Source organism: Panthera uncia, chromosome F1 (genome assembly GCF_023721935.1).
Source record: "Panthera uncia isolate 11264 chromosome F1, Puncia_PCG_1.0, whole genome shotgun sequence".
In the NCBI taxonomy this organism is placed as follows: Eukaryota; Metazoa; Chordata; class Mammalia; order Carnivora; family Felidae; genus Panthera; species Panthera uncia.
Window position 1 is genome coordinate 65,620,589 of NC_064813.1, and position 11,398 is coordinate 65,631,986.

The following is an 11,398-nucleotide window of genomic DNA, read 5'->3' on the forward strand; positions in this document are numbered from 1 at the left end:
AACGGTGAGGAACAGAGCAGAAGCAGACAGGAAGGCAGGAAGGCAGGAAGGCTGTCAGGCTGCAGGAAGGACGTGGGATCCGTGGAGGGTGGAGGGTGCAGGGTGGAGGCTGGGAGGCCACAGAGGCCTGTGCTGGGTCTGGAGCGCCCTCTGGTGGCCAGAAGACCTCAGGCGGCCGAGGCGCGGCCTGCTTTGCCTGTTCTCTGCAGCCCCTCTCCTGAGACTCTGGGGGGGGGGGGGGGGGGAGTGGGGGAAGAAGGGGTTCCTGGGTGCTGGCTGCTTCCAGCTTCTGAAGACTCGGTGGCAAAGAAGTCCCTGTTTGCCTTCGTTCAGAGACCGCCCAAGTCAGGATGGGAGTGGCGGCCATTCAGCAGGAAGACCTCTCCAGCCGGATTTTCTGGGAGAGAACGAGCTGCCTGTCCCTGCCGGCAGGCAAGCCCAGGCTGGGCACCCACCTCGTAGAAGCTGGCATCCTAGAGGGGGCTCCGTGGGCCCAGGGGGACAGGACCTTGCTGGCACTGAGGTCCTCCCCACCCGAGTCTCCAACATGGTGCGTTAGAGCGAGAGACGAGCTCCCCACATTCCCAGCGCACAAAAACAAGGCGTCTGAATCCTTGGTGCCAGTGGTGTTTATCACCAGGTCAGCTGGGCTGGCGCACACCTCTCTGTGACCGTGTGGCCTTGGGCGGTGGGCTGGCAGTGGGTTGGGCACCTCGCTCACGGGCCACGGGGTGGGGCTGGGGGTGCTGAGGGGTCTCCCCCCGCCGGGTGCAGCAGGCTCCCCCATACCCCCACCTTCCGCGGCCCTGTCCCCAGTGCCAGCTTCGTTCCTGCAGCAGGAGAATGGGCCCAGAAAAGACCTTCCCTGCGGTCACCATCTTCTAAAAGGAGAGTGTCCTCTCATGGGCTGGAAGCAAGTTAGGCCTGGGTGTCTGTCTCCTCTGCCCTCAGAGATCCCTGGGCTTCGTCCTCGCGTTCCCCAGGCACCTGGAAGGTTGGGGGGGGGAGCAGGTGAAGGGGAAGCTCCAGGGGGCTGGAGACCGGAGCTGGGGGGAGGGTGTCCCCCAGCAGAGAAGAGCCAGCCAAGAAGGAAAGAGGCAGGTGGGATCATAGGAGGTGCGGCAGGGTGGGAGCTTTGGAGGATGAGATGGCCATCGGTCCAAGGGGCTGGGGACACGCTCACCTCCCAGTAAATCTGGTCCTCGTAGCACTGGGAGTCTGGAGGGGGGTCCAGGAAGGGCAGCCTCAGCAGGAGCCCTGGTGGTGGGAGGGGAGGGTGGGTGGGGCTCCTGGCACTCCTGTGGGGGAGGTGGCCACCCCAGGCCCGAGGGCACCGGGGGGCTGAGCGGCCTGACACGCCTGTCCCAGACGAACTGCAGCTGTATTTGGGGAGCCCCTACTGTAGCCAGGCCCCCACGGGTGCTCGTCACCACAGCAGCCCTGCTGGGCACGACCCTCACGGTACAGTGAAGGCAGCGAGCCTCAGAGAAGTCCTGGGCACCTCACTCGTTCGGACAGTTGGCAATGGGCCGGATCGTGATTCTGTCCCGAACACGGCTCCTGAGCTTCCTGGGGCCCCCAGTCCGGGAGGGGTGCTGCACGAGTTTATTGAGCAAATAAGTAAATAAACGAGGGGACGGAATCGAACCAGTTCGAGAATGAAAATCTCAAGATGATACTGAATCAGAAGGAGTAAAGCCAGACATCAGGGAGGACTGTCTGATGGGCATTGGCGGGCAGTCGGTCTCTGTGGAGGTTTGGTGTTCCGGCCCCTCCCTGCCCCTGCCTCTGCTCCAGGACCTGCCCCTGCCCCTGCCCCTGCCCCTGCCCCTGCCCGGGAAAGACTGCTCAGCTTCCCCCTTCAGGGCCTCAGCCTGAGGTCGGGCTGCCCTCTGGTGGGTAGAATAAGCAGTACAGGGAAGCCAGAAAACTGGAGAGGGACCTCACTCTGCCCCTAGCCCACTCCCCATCTTCTCTTAGCCCCAGGAGGGAGCAAGTACCCACTTCTGGGGAAGGTTACCCTTGAATTCTGCAACCAAACCCCCCACCCCCAGCCAAGGTCACTCACCTCCAAGGCCCCCGCCCACAGAGGCAAACGTCAGTGTGACAAGCAGCCCAAAGAGTTGGTACATGGCCTGAGACGTGGCGGAGCGCTGGCCCTCGGCTATGAGCGGAAACACACTGCCTAGGCTGCAGGGAGAGGAGGTCGGGGGGAGACAGGGCTCCTCAGTGCGTCACGCAGCGGCCAAAAGGGCCTCGCGGGAGCCTGGGACACCCACACACTTTTCAAGACTCAGTTTAGGATCACTTTTGCTTGCTCTCTCCTCTGACCCCTGACGGTGCAAGAATTGAGCCTAAGGGTCATTACATCCTTCTGTCGTTATTCACGAATGAATGCATGAAAATAGACACAGCTTTTTGTGCTGGTCCACAGGAGGAGGAAGAGAGTGAGGGAGGTCACCCCAAGGGGGTAAGGACCTGGGTGAGGGTCAGGGGTGGGGAGGACTCACCCATCTCCATAAGCTTCGTGGGTGGCCAGCCCGGCCACAAGGACCCCCAGGAGGGCTCCCAGGACCCCAGGCATCCCGTGGAGGTTGTGGACGCCACACGTGTCTTGGAGTTTGAATTTCGCCTCGAGGACGGGCTGGAAGACGGGACACCAATAATGAGTCCTGTGCACCGCCCCCCCGCCAGGCTGCTGGAGACACGGGGGGAACAGGTGCTGGGGGACCCCCTGTTCTGCCCGGGGCCCGAGAAGCATCTATACCGTGAAGAACTTGTACCCCAGCGTGGAGACCGTCCCAGCCAGGAAGCCGGCTGCCAGGGCCCCAAAGGGCGTCAGCATCATTTCACCTGATGTCCCCACTACGACCCCTCCGGCCAGCGCTGCGTTCTGGATGTGAACCTGGGGAAGCACAGGGGAGCGGGGCATCAGGGGCCGGTCCAGGTCGACGCCCCCATCCAACCCCACCCCGTCCACTGCAGTGGCATCTAGGGCTTCTGGAAGTCCCTCTGCCGTCTGATCGCAAACTCTCCTGCTGTTGTGTGGTCGCCTCTTGCCCCTGCCCCGTGCCTGCGCCCTCTCCTGTTCCCCTGCAGACCGGGCCTCGCAGGGTCTCAGCCCCTTCCTCCCCCCGCCCGTCCCTCTGCCCCCCCAGCGCCCTCTCCCGCACCATGTCCAGCCGGCCGTGCTCCCCGACGAGGGCTGACAAGGCAAAGGTGCTGAGGGTGCTCGCGGTCAGGGAGTAGTACGTGTTCAGGGTTGTTCGGTGCTGCCCATCCCCCAGCATGGTGGGCGCAGAGTTGAAGCTGGGCCAGAAGGTCCACAGGAAGATGGTCCCTAAATGACGGGCAGGCCGGCAGAGTGAGAGGAAGCAAGTAGCCCCTGGGTAGCCTGGGTGTCCTCGCTCGCAAAGCGGGGTCCAGAGCACCTCCAGAGCGCGGGCCGTGCGTGGTGGCTCGGAAGGAGCGGGCAGCCCAGGCCTAGCAGCCACTGGGTGGTGCACAGCCAAGGGCCGGTTACCAAAGGGCACGGACACAGAGCCACTCGACTGAGAACCACAGACGGTTGAGATCGGGGTATTTTTAAGTATCAGAAAAGGAAAGAAAAACAGGCAAAGGGCCCTGCATGTCAGGCACTGAACTGAGCTCGGTATTCGTATCAGGGAAACAATATGCTTTAAAACCTCAACCGCCTCCTGGAGACCTGGGCCCTGCAAGGTGCAGGTGAGGCCTCTGCCTCCCGGGCACCTGATGGGCTCCCGGCCAGTCCTGGAGGGTGGGGAGGGGCAGAGGGACAAGGTGAGGGGAAGGCTGGGGACCCTGTAGGCTCGGGCCACCAAGGCAAGGAGGCTTGAGGGACTGCCCTCGTCCTGAGCGGTCTCAGGGTGCGTTGTGACTTCTCCCTGCAACCCCGCAGTCTGCTGTGGAACCCAGCACGCTCACACGTGTGTCCTCAGAGGGCAGAGCAGGGGGACCCAGGAAGAGGCAGGGCTCCCTGCCTGGAAGGAGGGGACAGAGGAGAGCTGGTGTGTCAGGCTCCCGGGGAAGCACACCTTCTTGGGGAAGCCCCTGGACTTCTAGCCAAAGCATCCACCTCATTTCACAACAATCCTGGAGGTGAGCAACAAATACAAATACAATACAAAGCCAGCCTCTCTTTTTAGCGTGGGAAGAGGCATGGACCCACGGCAAAAGAAGGTATCAATCTCCTTTCCTGCCTCATTTGCGAAGGCAGAGAGAGGAGCTGAGGCCAAGGTAGAGGTAGGTGCTTGGAGGAAACAGGTGGTGGTGATGGTGCTCGAAGGTCAGAGCCTACGGCGCCCAGGGCTGACCCGCTACCTCTCCCCCTGCTCCTGGGCGTGCAGGGGCCTCTGGGAAATCGCCTGGGAGGCACGTGAAGGGCAGAGTCTTGGAGGCAGCAGGTGGAGCTGTGCCAGGCTGGCCTGGCTTCTGAAGGGGGAAGGGGGCGGCCCCAGAGTTTTAAGCAGGGATCCGTGCAGTCAGACTCGATTTAGAAAGGCCCCCGGAAATGGGTCTGGGGCAGGCGCGTACTCCAGGGCTGAGTTCTAAGAACCTGTCAAAGAAACTGTTGGGAATGATGAGCCCAGATCCCGGGCTCTCGCCAGGGACTTCCCAGCAGGGACCCCAAGGACCGTAGGCGGCCTGACATCTTTCCCGGGGTCCTCCCTGGCCCCCCACCCCGGCCCACCCCGGCAGACCTCACCAATCATGGCAAAGAGGTCCGAATGGTAGACGGAGCCCAGACGATGCTGGCTCTTCTCCAGCTGGGGCCTGTAGAGGACCCGGGACAGGACCAGCCCGAAGTAGGCCCCAAAGGTGTGGATGGTCATGGACCCTCCTGCATCCTTCACCTGGGGAGGGGACGCGGAGGTGGGCGGCCGGCCCTCCGCGCCCCCCCCCCCCACTGACCCGTGCTCTCCCTGCCCGGGGCCTGGCCCTGGCCCTCGCCACCCCTCACCCCTGCCCCACCCGACTCACCCCCAGGAGACTAAGGAGCACGAATTCGTTGACGCCAAATAGCAGCACCTCCAGCAGGGCCATGAGCAGCAGCTGGGCCGGCCCCGTCTTGCCCAGGACGGCACCGAAGGAGATGAGCACGGCAGCGGCACAGAAGTCCGCGTTGATCATGCTGGGGACCGGGGGTGTGATGCAAGGGTGAGAGGGGTGGGGAGGGCAGCCCCACGGCCGGGGCGGGGGGGGGGGGGGGGGGAAGGGGTCTCGACGCAGCCTGGGGAGGTTCTGTGCCGTGGACCGCACGGCCCGCGAGGGGTGCAAGAACCAGATCCCGAGCCCTGCCCTGGGGGTGGCAGTGCGGACGGGCAGGGCGCTGGACGCGAGTCTACTGCGAGTCAGGCAGCAGACGGGAGGCAGGCCCGGGGCTGGAGGGCTGGCTCCCCCGGGGGCAGGGGATGGGGCAGGGAGGGGGGAGCGGGGAGGCCGCCGCTGCCCACCTCTGCACGCCAACATGGATGTGGCCGCCGTGCAAGGAGTGAAAGAAGCCCTGGATGAGTGTGGACCACTGCAGGGCAAAGGAGGCCAGGAGGAAGGTGAAGCCGACGCTGCTGAAGCCGTACCGCTGCAGGAAGGCCATGAGGAAGCCGAAGCCCACACACACCATGACGTGCACGTCCTGGAAACCTGCGGGGGCATCCGGGCCGCTCAGCCACCGCCGTCCAAGCAGCCGTCTGGCCGGTGCCCCTGGTTCTCGCCAGCCAGGGCCGCCGCCTCCGGGCTGGAGCCGGGACTGGGAAACTCCCCAGGTGTGGCGGGGCCCCCCAGCCTGGGGCGCCCGGGCAGAGCTGGCCGGCTGGGGGCAGCGGGACCCACGCCGGTCCCGCTGTCGCCGTGTCTCCCGCCCTGTCCTTGGGTCTCCTACAACCGACCGGCGGGACGTCCTGCCCGCGCTCCCTCCGGCTGCAGTCCCTGCCCCTCCGTGCTCAAAATCATCTTCTTCGGGCTCCTTTCAAGTTTCCCTTTCTGCTGGGAAGTCCTTCCTGATGTCTAACCTCCATCCCTCATACTTCAGAATCTATACCTCTCTGTTTTGAGGATTTTAAGGGTTTGGGTTTTTTTTTTTTGTTATGTTTATTTTTGAGAGAGAAAGAAACAGTGCATGAGCAGGAGAGGGGCAGGGAAAGAGAAAGAGAGAGAGAGAGAGAGAGAGAGAGAGAGAGAATCCAAAGCAGACTCCAGGCTCCAAGCTGTCAGCACAGAGTCTGATGTGGGGCTCGAACTCATGAACCGCGAGATCATGAGCTGAGCGGAAGTCAGACGCTTAACCAATTGAGCCGCCCAGGTGCCCCGAGAATTTTAAGGTTTTAAAAAATAATTTATGAAATAGCCTTAATTTTTTTATCAAAACTTTTTCTTTATTTTTAGAAAGGGAGAGAGAGTGAGCACACAAACTAGGAGAGGGGTAGAAGGAGAGAGAATCTTTTTTTTTTAACATTTATTTATTTTTGAGAGAGAGAGAGACAGAGACAGAGAGACAGAGCATGAGCAGGGGAGGGGCAGAGAGACAGGGAGACACAGAATCCGAAGCAGGATCCAGGCTCTGAGCTGTCAGCACAGAGCCGGATGCGGGGCTCGAACCCACGAACCGGGAGATCATGACCTGAGCAGAAGTCAGAAGTTTAACCGACTGAGCCACCCAGGAGTCCCGAGAGACAGAATCTTAAGCAGGCTCCACGCCCAGCACAAGGCCCAATGTGGGGCTCGATCCCATGATCCTGGGATCATGACCTGAGCCTAAATCAAGAGTCGGCCATTCAACCCACTGAGCCACCCAGACGCCCCTAATTTTGTCTTAAATAGCTTTTATTGTTAACAGAGATTACCTCCGGGAAAGGAGCCGAAGGGAGGCGCAGGGCTGCAGGGGCACAGCTGAGCCGCAAACCGCGCCCCCTGGAGTTGCGCGCTAAGGCGGCTCTGGGAAGGGGGATTTCGCTTTTGCATTTGTTTCTTTCTATAATTTGAATATGTTAATTTTATAGATGCATTAGTTGAAGTTTTTTGTGTGTCAGTGAGGTTTCTGGGCAGGGAGATTGGAGCCTTTCTGTTTGCTTTCTATTGTGTATGCATAAAAGACCAAGCTAATGCTCATACAAATGATACATAGTAATATTGAGAGTGAGACACATACAAATACCTGCTTCAGTATCAGTTTGTTCCACACGCCTCCCCCCATCTTGCAAAAAAGGCTTGAAACATAACCTAGTGTGACAATTCAGCCAGCGCATCTGGCCCTGTTCTCTCAGCCTCGGGTCTATGTATAGAGTAAGTCCATGCTCTGTCTTTGGCTTTAATTCAGAAATGCTGGAGAAAGAGTATCGTGAGTGCTGTTAGAAATCGGGCAGGGCAAATAAGTTATTGAGAAACAGGGTCAACTCTGACCCTAAATTCACTCCCCTTTTACAGCTCCACGTGAGAAATTTCTCTTGGAGCTTAATGCTAGCATGTGTCACTTCTCCCAGGGAACCCATCTGAGGTTTACTAAGAGCTCAGGCACCAGGCTCTGGGGAGGGTGCCGGCACCACAGCAGCCACACGCCTGCCCTCACGGAGCCTGGCGGGCAGATGGCAAAGAATCGGAGAATCACTCATGTGAGCCTTCCTTGCCTCTGATGAGAACATGTAACCGGCCGCATTTCCCTTTTCTTCTTGGCTGCCTGGAAGCTCAGAGCTACCCTGGCATCGCAACCGAAAGAACTGGGGAGGCACTCCCAGTGTCCATTATCTCTATCCCGCCCTCCTGCTTTTATTTTTGCAGACTCATGTTCTTGTTGCACACACACACCTCAAATCTCTTGTAGAAAGGGGCAGATCATAAAGAAAAAGGTCATGGTGCCTTTTTTGTTTAATCTGAAGAAGCACCTAGCAAGCCAAAAATTTATTCTTGAACTTTAGAATGCCATCAGTAATTTTGAGAGGACCAAACGTTTTTTGCCCTTTGTGTGCTGGGTACTGGCTGACAGGAGGTGAGTTTGCAAGCCCCTGGCAGAGGCTTGGGTGGGTACTGGGACTGCGGGTCGGCACCTCAGCTGCCGGCCCCAGCTGCCAAAGGGGGGTAAGGGTCTAAAGGTCCACTGGCTTTGCTCAGTGTCCCGACACTGTGCCATTTCTCCAGCCCTATGCACTCCCAAATCACCCAGATCTCCCTTCCCTCAGATCCTAACACCCAACAGAAAAGGAGGAGGAGCACTTCTAACTCAGCCCGCGGCCTCAGTTCCTCGAGACCTCTCTGCCTGGCTTCTTTCCTCCTCGTGCCAACAGTAAAGGGGATGCCGCGTCTGTCCTTTTGTCCAAGGGCAGCAGGGTGGCAGAGGGGGCTGGGTGGCAGGGCTCCCTGTCCCGGACACGCACAACTGCTCCAGAGCTGGTCATAACTGGCAGTAACATTTACGTCTCCCACCCCGGGTTTGTTTGGCATCACAACTCAGTCCCTTGACCTTTCAAATGGAGGCTAAACATTAAGAAATCTCCTTCACTGGGGAGCATTCCACAGACTCTCCATTGGCTGTGGCCACCGACCATGCAGCCTCGGTTGAAGAGAAGACAACAGCCCTCTAGCGACGCCTACTGCCTCCCCAACCTCCCTGGCTAGCTCCCGAACAAGATAACACGGGGCAAGCGGACAGTTAAGGCTGGATTGTGTGACGGCTGACAAGCCATTTCGCCTCTGTGAGCCTCAGTTTCCTCATCTGTAAAGTGGGGCTATAAAACGTAAGGAGCAGAGAGTGGTGAGCTGAGGAGGCCCCCTCCCCCCTCCCCCCTCCCCCACCACACTCTACCCACCCCCGCCTTATGAGGGAGGTGGGCCACATTCTCCCAGAGGAGGTCACCGACCACTCTGGTCCCTGGCACGTCCCCCTTCCCTGCTTCTTCCAAGAAGATCCTGATTCCAGCTATCCTAAATCCCTCTCACCAAAAGTAAGGTCTCAGAGGTATGTGACCCAGGACCTGTCCACACTGTTTTCTTAGAACCCTTTCTCATGCTTGCTTCTGTGTCCCCTGTCACCCTGTCTTTTCTCCTCTTTCTTTCTTTCCATGACTTGCCTCGGGAGGCTTGTAATGTGGGGAAAGGCCACAGCTGGGCAGCCAAGAGACCTGGCTAACTTGCTGTGTGCTCTTGGGCAGCCCCGTGGCCTCTCTGGCTCTCTCTCTCTCCACATCTGAGGGGCTCTGAGGGCCCTGCCTGCAGCGACGACAGACCGGCCCCGGGAGCAGCCGTGTCCCGGGCACCAGCTGCGCTCCCTTTCATCTCCCGAACCAAAGGGCAGTGGCTACGCCTCCCTCTGACCCTGACCCCTTCCCTGGACACAAGGGCAGGGGAAGACCCGGCTCATCAAAGCCCCAGACTCCAGAGACCTCATGCTTCCCTCCACCCCAACCTTCCCCCACACCAGGGTCCCAAGTCCACGGGGATAGAAGCCTAGGGCAGCGGAGAGGCAGGATCCCCACTCCCCTCCCCTTACCACAGCCCAGGGAGAGCTGAATGCCCAAGGAGAGCCCCCCCCCCTGCAGCAGAGGGGCGACAGGTGGGGGCGTTGCGGGGAGACGAGCAGGGCGCGGAGGCTTGAGTGGGGCCCTTGGAAGAAGCAAACGGAGGACGTGGCAGGCAGCCAGGTCACACCGTGGACAAGAGCTTGCTTCCCTCAGCCTCTGGGCTATTCCCTCCCAACTCCCTGGCTCTCTGGGCAAATGCAGGACCCGGGGGCCTGCTGTCCCAGCTCCCGGGGCTCACCTTGTGCAGACAGGGCTGAGGTGGAACACAAGAGGGAGGAGCTGGAGCCCCTCTGCCGAGGACAGCTGGGGGGCTGGGGGTCTAGCATTTCTTGCTCAGGCCCAAGCCTGCATCTCACTCCCTGTGTCCTCAGCACTGTGTTGGAGTTGGGACTGGGAGACGGTCGGTTGGGGACAGCCTGCTGCCAGCTCAGTATAGGAAAAGCGGGGTAATAACAGCCTGGGATTTTATAGGAGACTCTCACACTGTAGGTCTTGTTGGAATGTGCATCCTTCAAACTGAAGCATCCTTCTCCCCATTGCCCAGATGGGAAAAACTGAGGCTGACATAAGCCCTACCCAAGCCGTGGTGATGAAATGAGGAGCTATAGTATCCTGGGTCCCAGCTGCTCAGGGCCTGAGTACCAAGGTAGGCCCCCAACCTTAGAGGGAGAGCCTAAGGTCCCCCAGCAGGCGGCAGGGGCTCGGCCCTCTCCTTCCTGGGCCTCACCAGCAGACAGGAGAGCTGTGTTGCTTGGGATGTCTGAGTCCTAGTTCCTTCTCTGCCACTTACCCGATGGGCGATCGTGAGCAAGTCACAAGCGTTCTGAGCCTCAGCTTCCTCCCCTATGAAATGGGCCAATGACCCTGCCATGCTTCCTGCTCAGAGCTGGGGGCAGCTGCTCTGGGCTGTGGTGGGTGGTTGTGTGATCCTCTCTCAGACTCTGGAAGGGCCAGTTTTGAGTGACTGGGGCAGGAATGCCTGAGCCCCACCCGCCTTGGCTGCCTTCATAGCTGATACCTGCACTACCACTCCTGCACAGCCCTCCCTACCTCCCCTGCCCAGGAGGACTGTCTTTGCCGTGATCAGGGTGGAGCCCCTAGGAAAGGCAGTCGCCCTACGAAGTCCAATGAGGCCAACTGGGGGGGTGAGACAAAGGAAGCAATTAAAGCTCAGATCTGGGCTTGAGTCCCAGCTCCCTCAATTCTGACAGCTCGAACCTGAACCAGCCACTTCGAGTCTCAGTTTCCCCATCTTTGTCTGCCTGATAGACGAGATGAGACCTGGGACACCGCGGACACCAGCGACAGGGTGTTATTATAAATCTGGGGCACCTTCCTCTCAAAGCCAGAGGGTTGCTCTCCTAGGAGTAAACGTGGACACCCAAGACACCGCGGAGCCTGGGCTCTTCGCTCCCCGCGCCCTCACCCGCACTCACTTGGGTAGCGAAAGTAAAATTCATTGTCCGAGCTACTGCGGTTGCCCGAGTGCCAGACGGCGGCGTCGGTTTCGGGGTTGTAGCGGACAAAGACCGCAAAGAGGATGGCGGTGGCGCCCTGGAGGAGGAGGCACAGCAGGGGCAGCTGCAGTCGCCGGCCCGCGGCGCGGCGGGGAGACCCGGCCATGGACGAGGGCTTCGATTCCCTGGCTCCGTCCGGCTCCGGCTCCGGGCGCGCGGGACACACGCTCCCGGGCAGGGTCGGCAGGTTCCACCGGCGCCAGGGCCCGCCCACCGGCGCCAGGGCCCGCCCACCGGCGCCAGGGCCCGCCCACCGGCGCCAGGGCCCGCCCACCGGCGCCAGGGCCCGCCCACCGGCGCCAGGGCCCGCCCACCGGCGCCAGGGCCCGCCCACCGGCGCCAGGGCCCGCCCAC

The 11,398-nt window shown here is 60.5% G+C and overlaps 1 protein-coding gene across 1 annotated transcript; it reads right to left on the reverse strand.

Moving 5' to 3' along the window:
* Nucleotides 1-613: 613 nt before the first annotated feature.
* On the reverse strand, nt 614-11,230 carry RHBG (Rh family B glycoprotein). Its single transcript, XM_049634794.1, has 10 exons — nt 10,964-11,230; nt 5,475-5,661; nt 5,002-5,152; nt 4,727-4,874; nt 3,174-3,340; nt 2,768-2,905; nt 2,511-2,644; nt 2,069-2,190; nt 1,184-1,257; nt 614-987 (listed from the first exon to the last, which is right to left on the reverse strand). Exons 1-10 carry the CDS (start codon nt 11,148-11,150, stop codon nt 919-921), a joined length of 1,377 nt encoding a protein of 458 aa, XP_049490751.1. The 5' UTR covers nt 11,151-11,230; the 3' UTR covers nt 614-918.
* Between the last annotated feature and the right edge of the window lie 168 nt (nt 11,231-11,398).

Bases quoted from the DNA above. Each gene is read 5' to 3' on its own strand.
- RHBG (XM_049634794.1), bottom strand. From the start codon at position 11,150: ATGGCCGGGTCTCCCCGCCGCGCCGCGGGCCGGCGACTGCAGCTGCCC. The intron at 3,341-4,726 runs GTGAGGTCTGCC...CCCGTCATTTAG, and splicing joins GGACCTCTTTGCCATGATTG to GGACCATCTTCCTGTGGACC. The intron at 1,258-2,068 runs GTGAGTGACCTT...TCCCACCACCAG, and splicing joins TGTGGGCGGGGGCCTTGGAG to GGCTCCTGCTGAGGCTGCCC.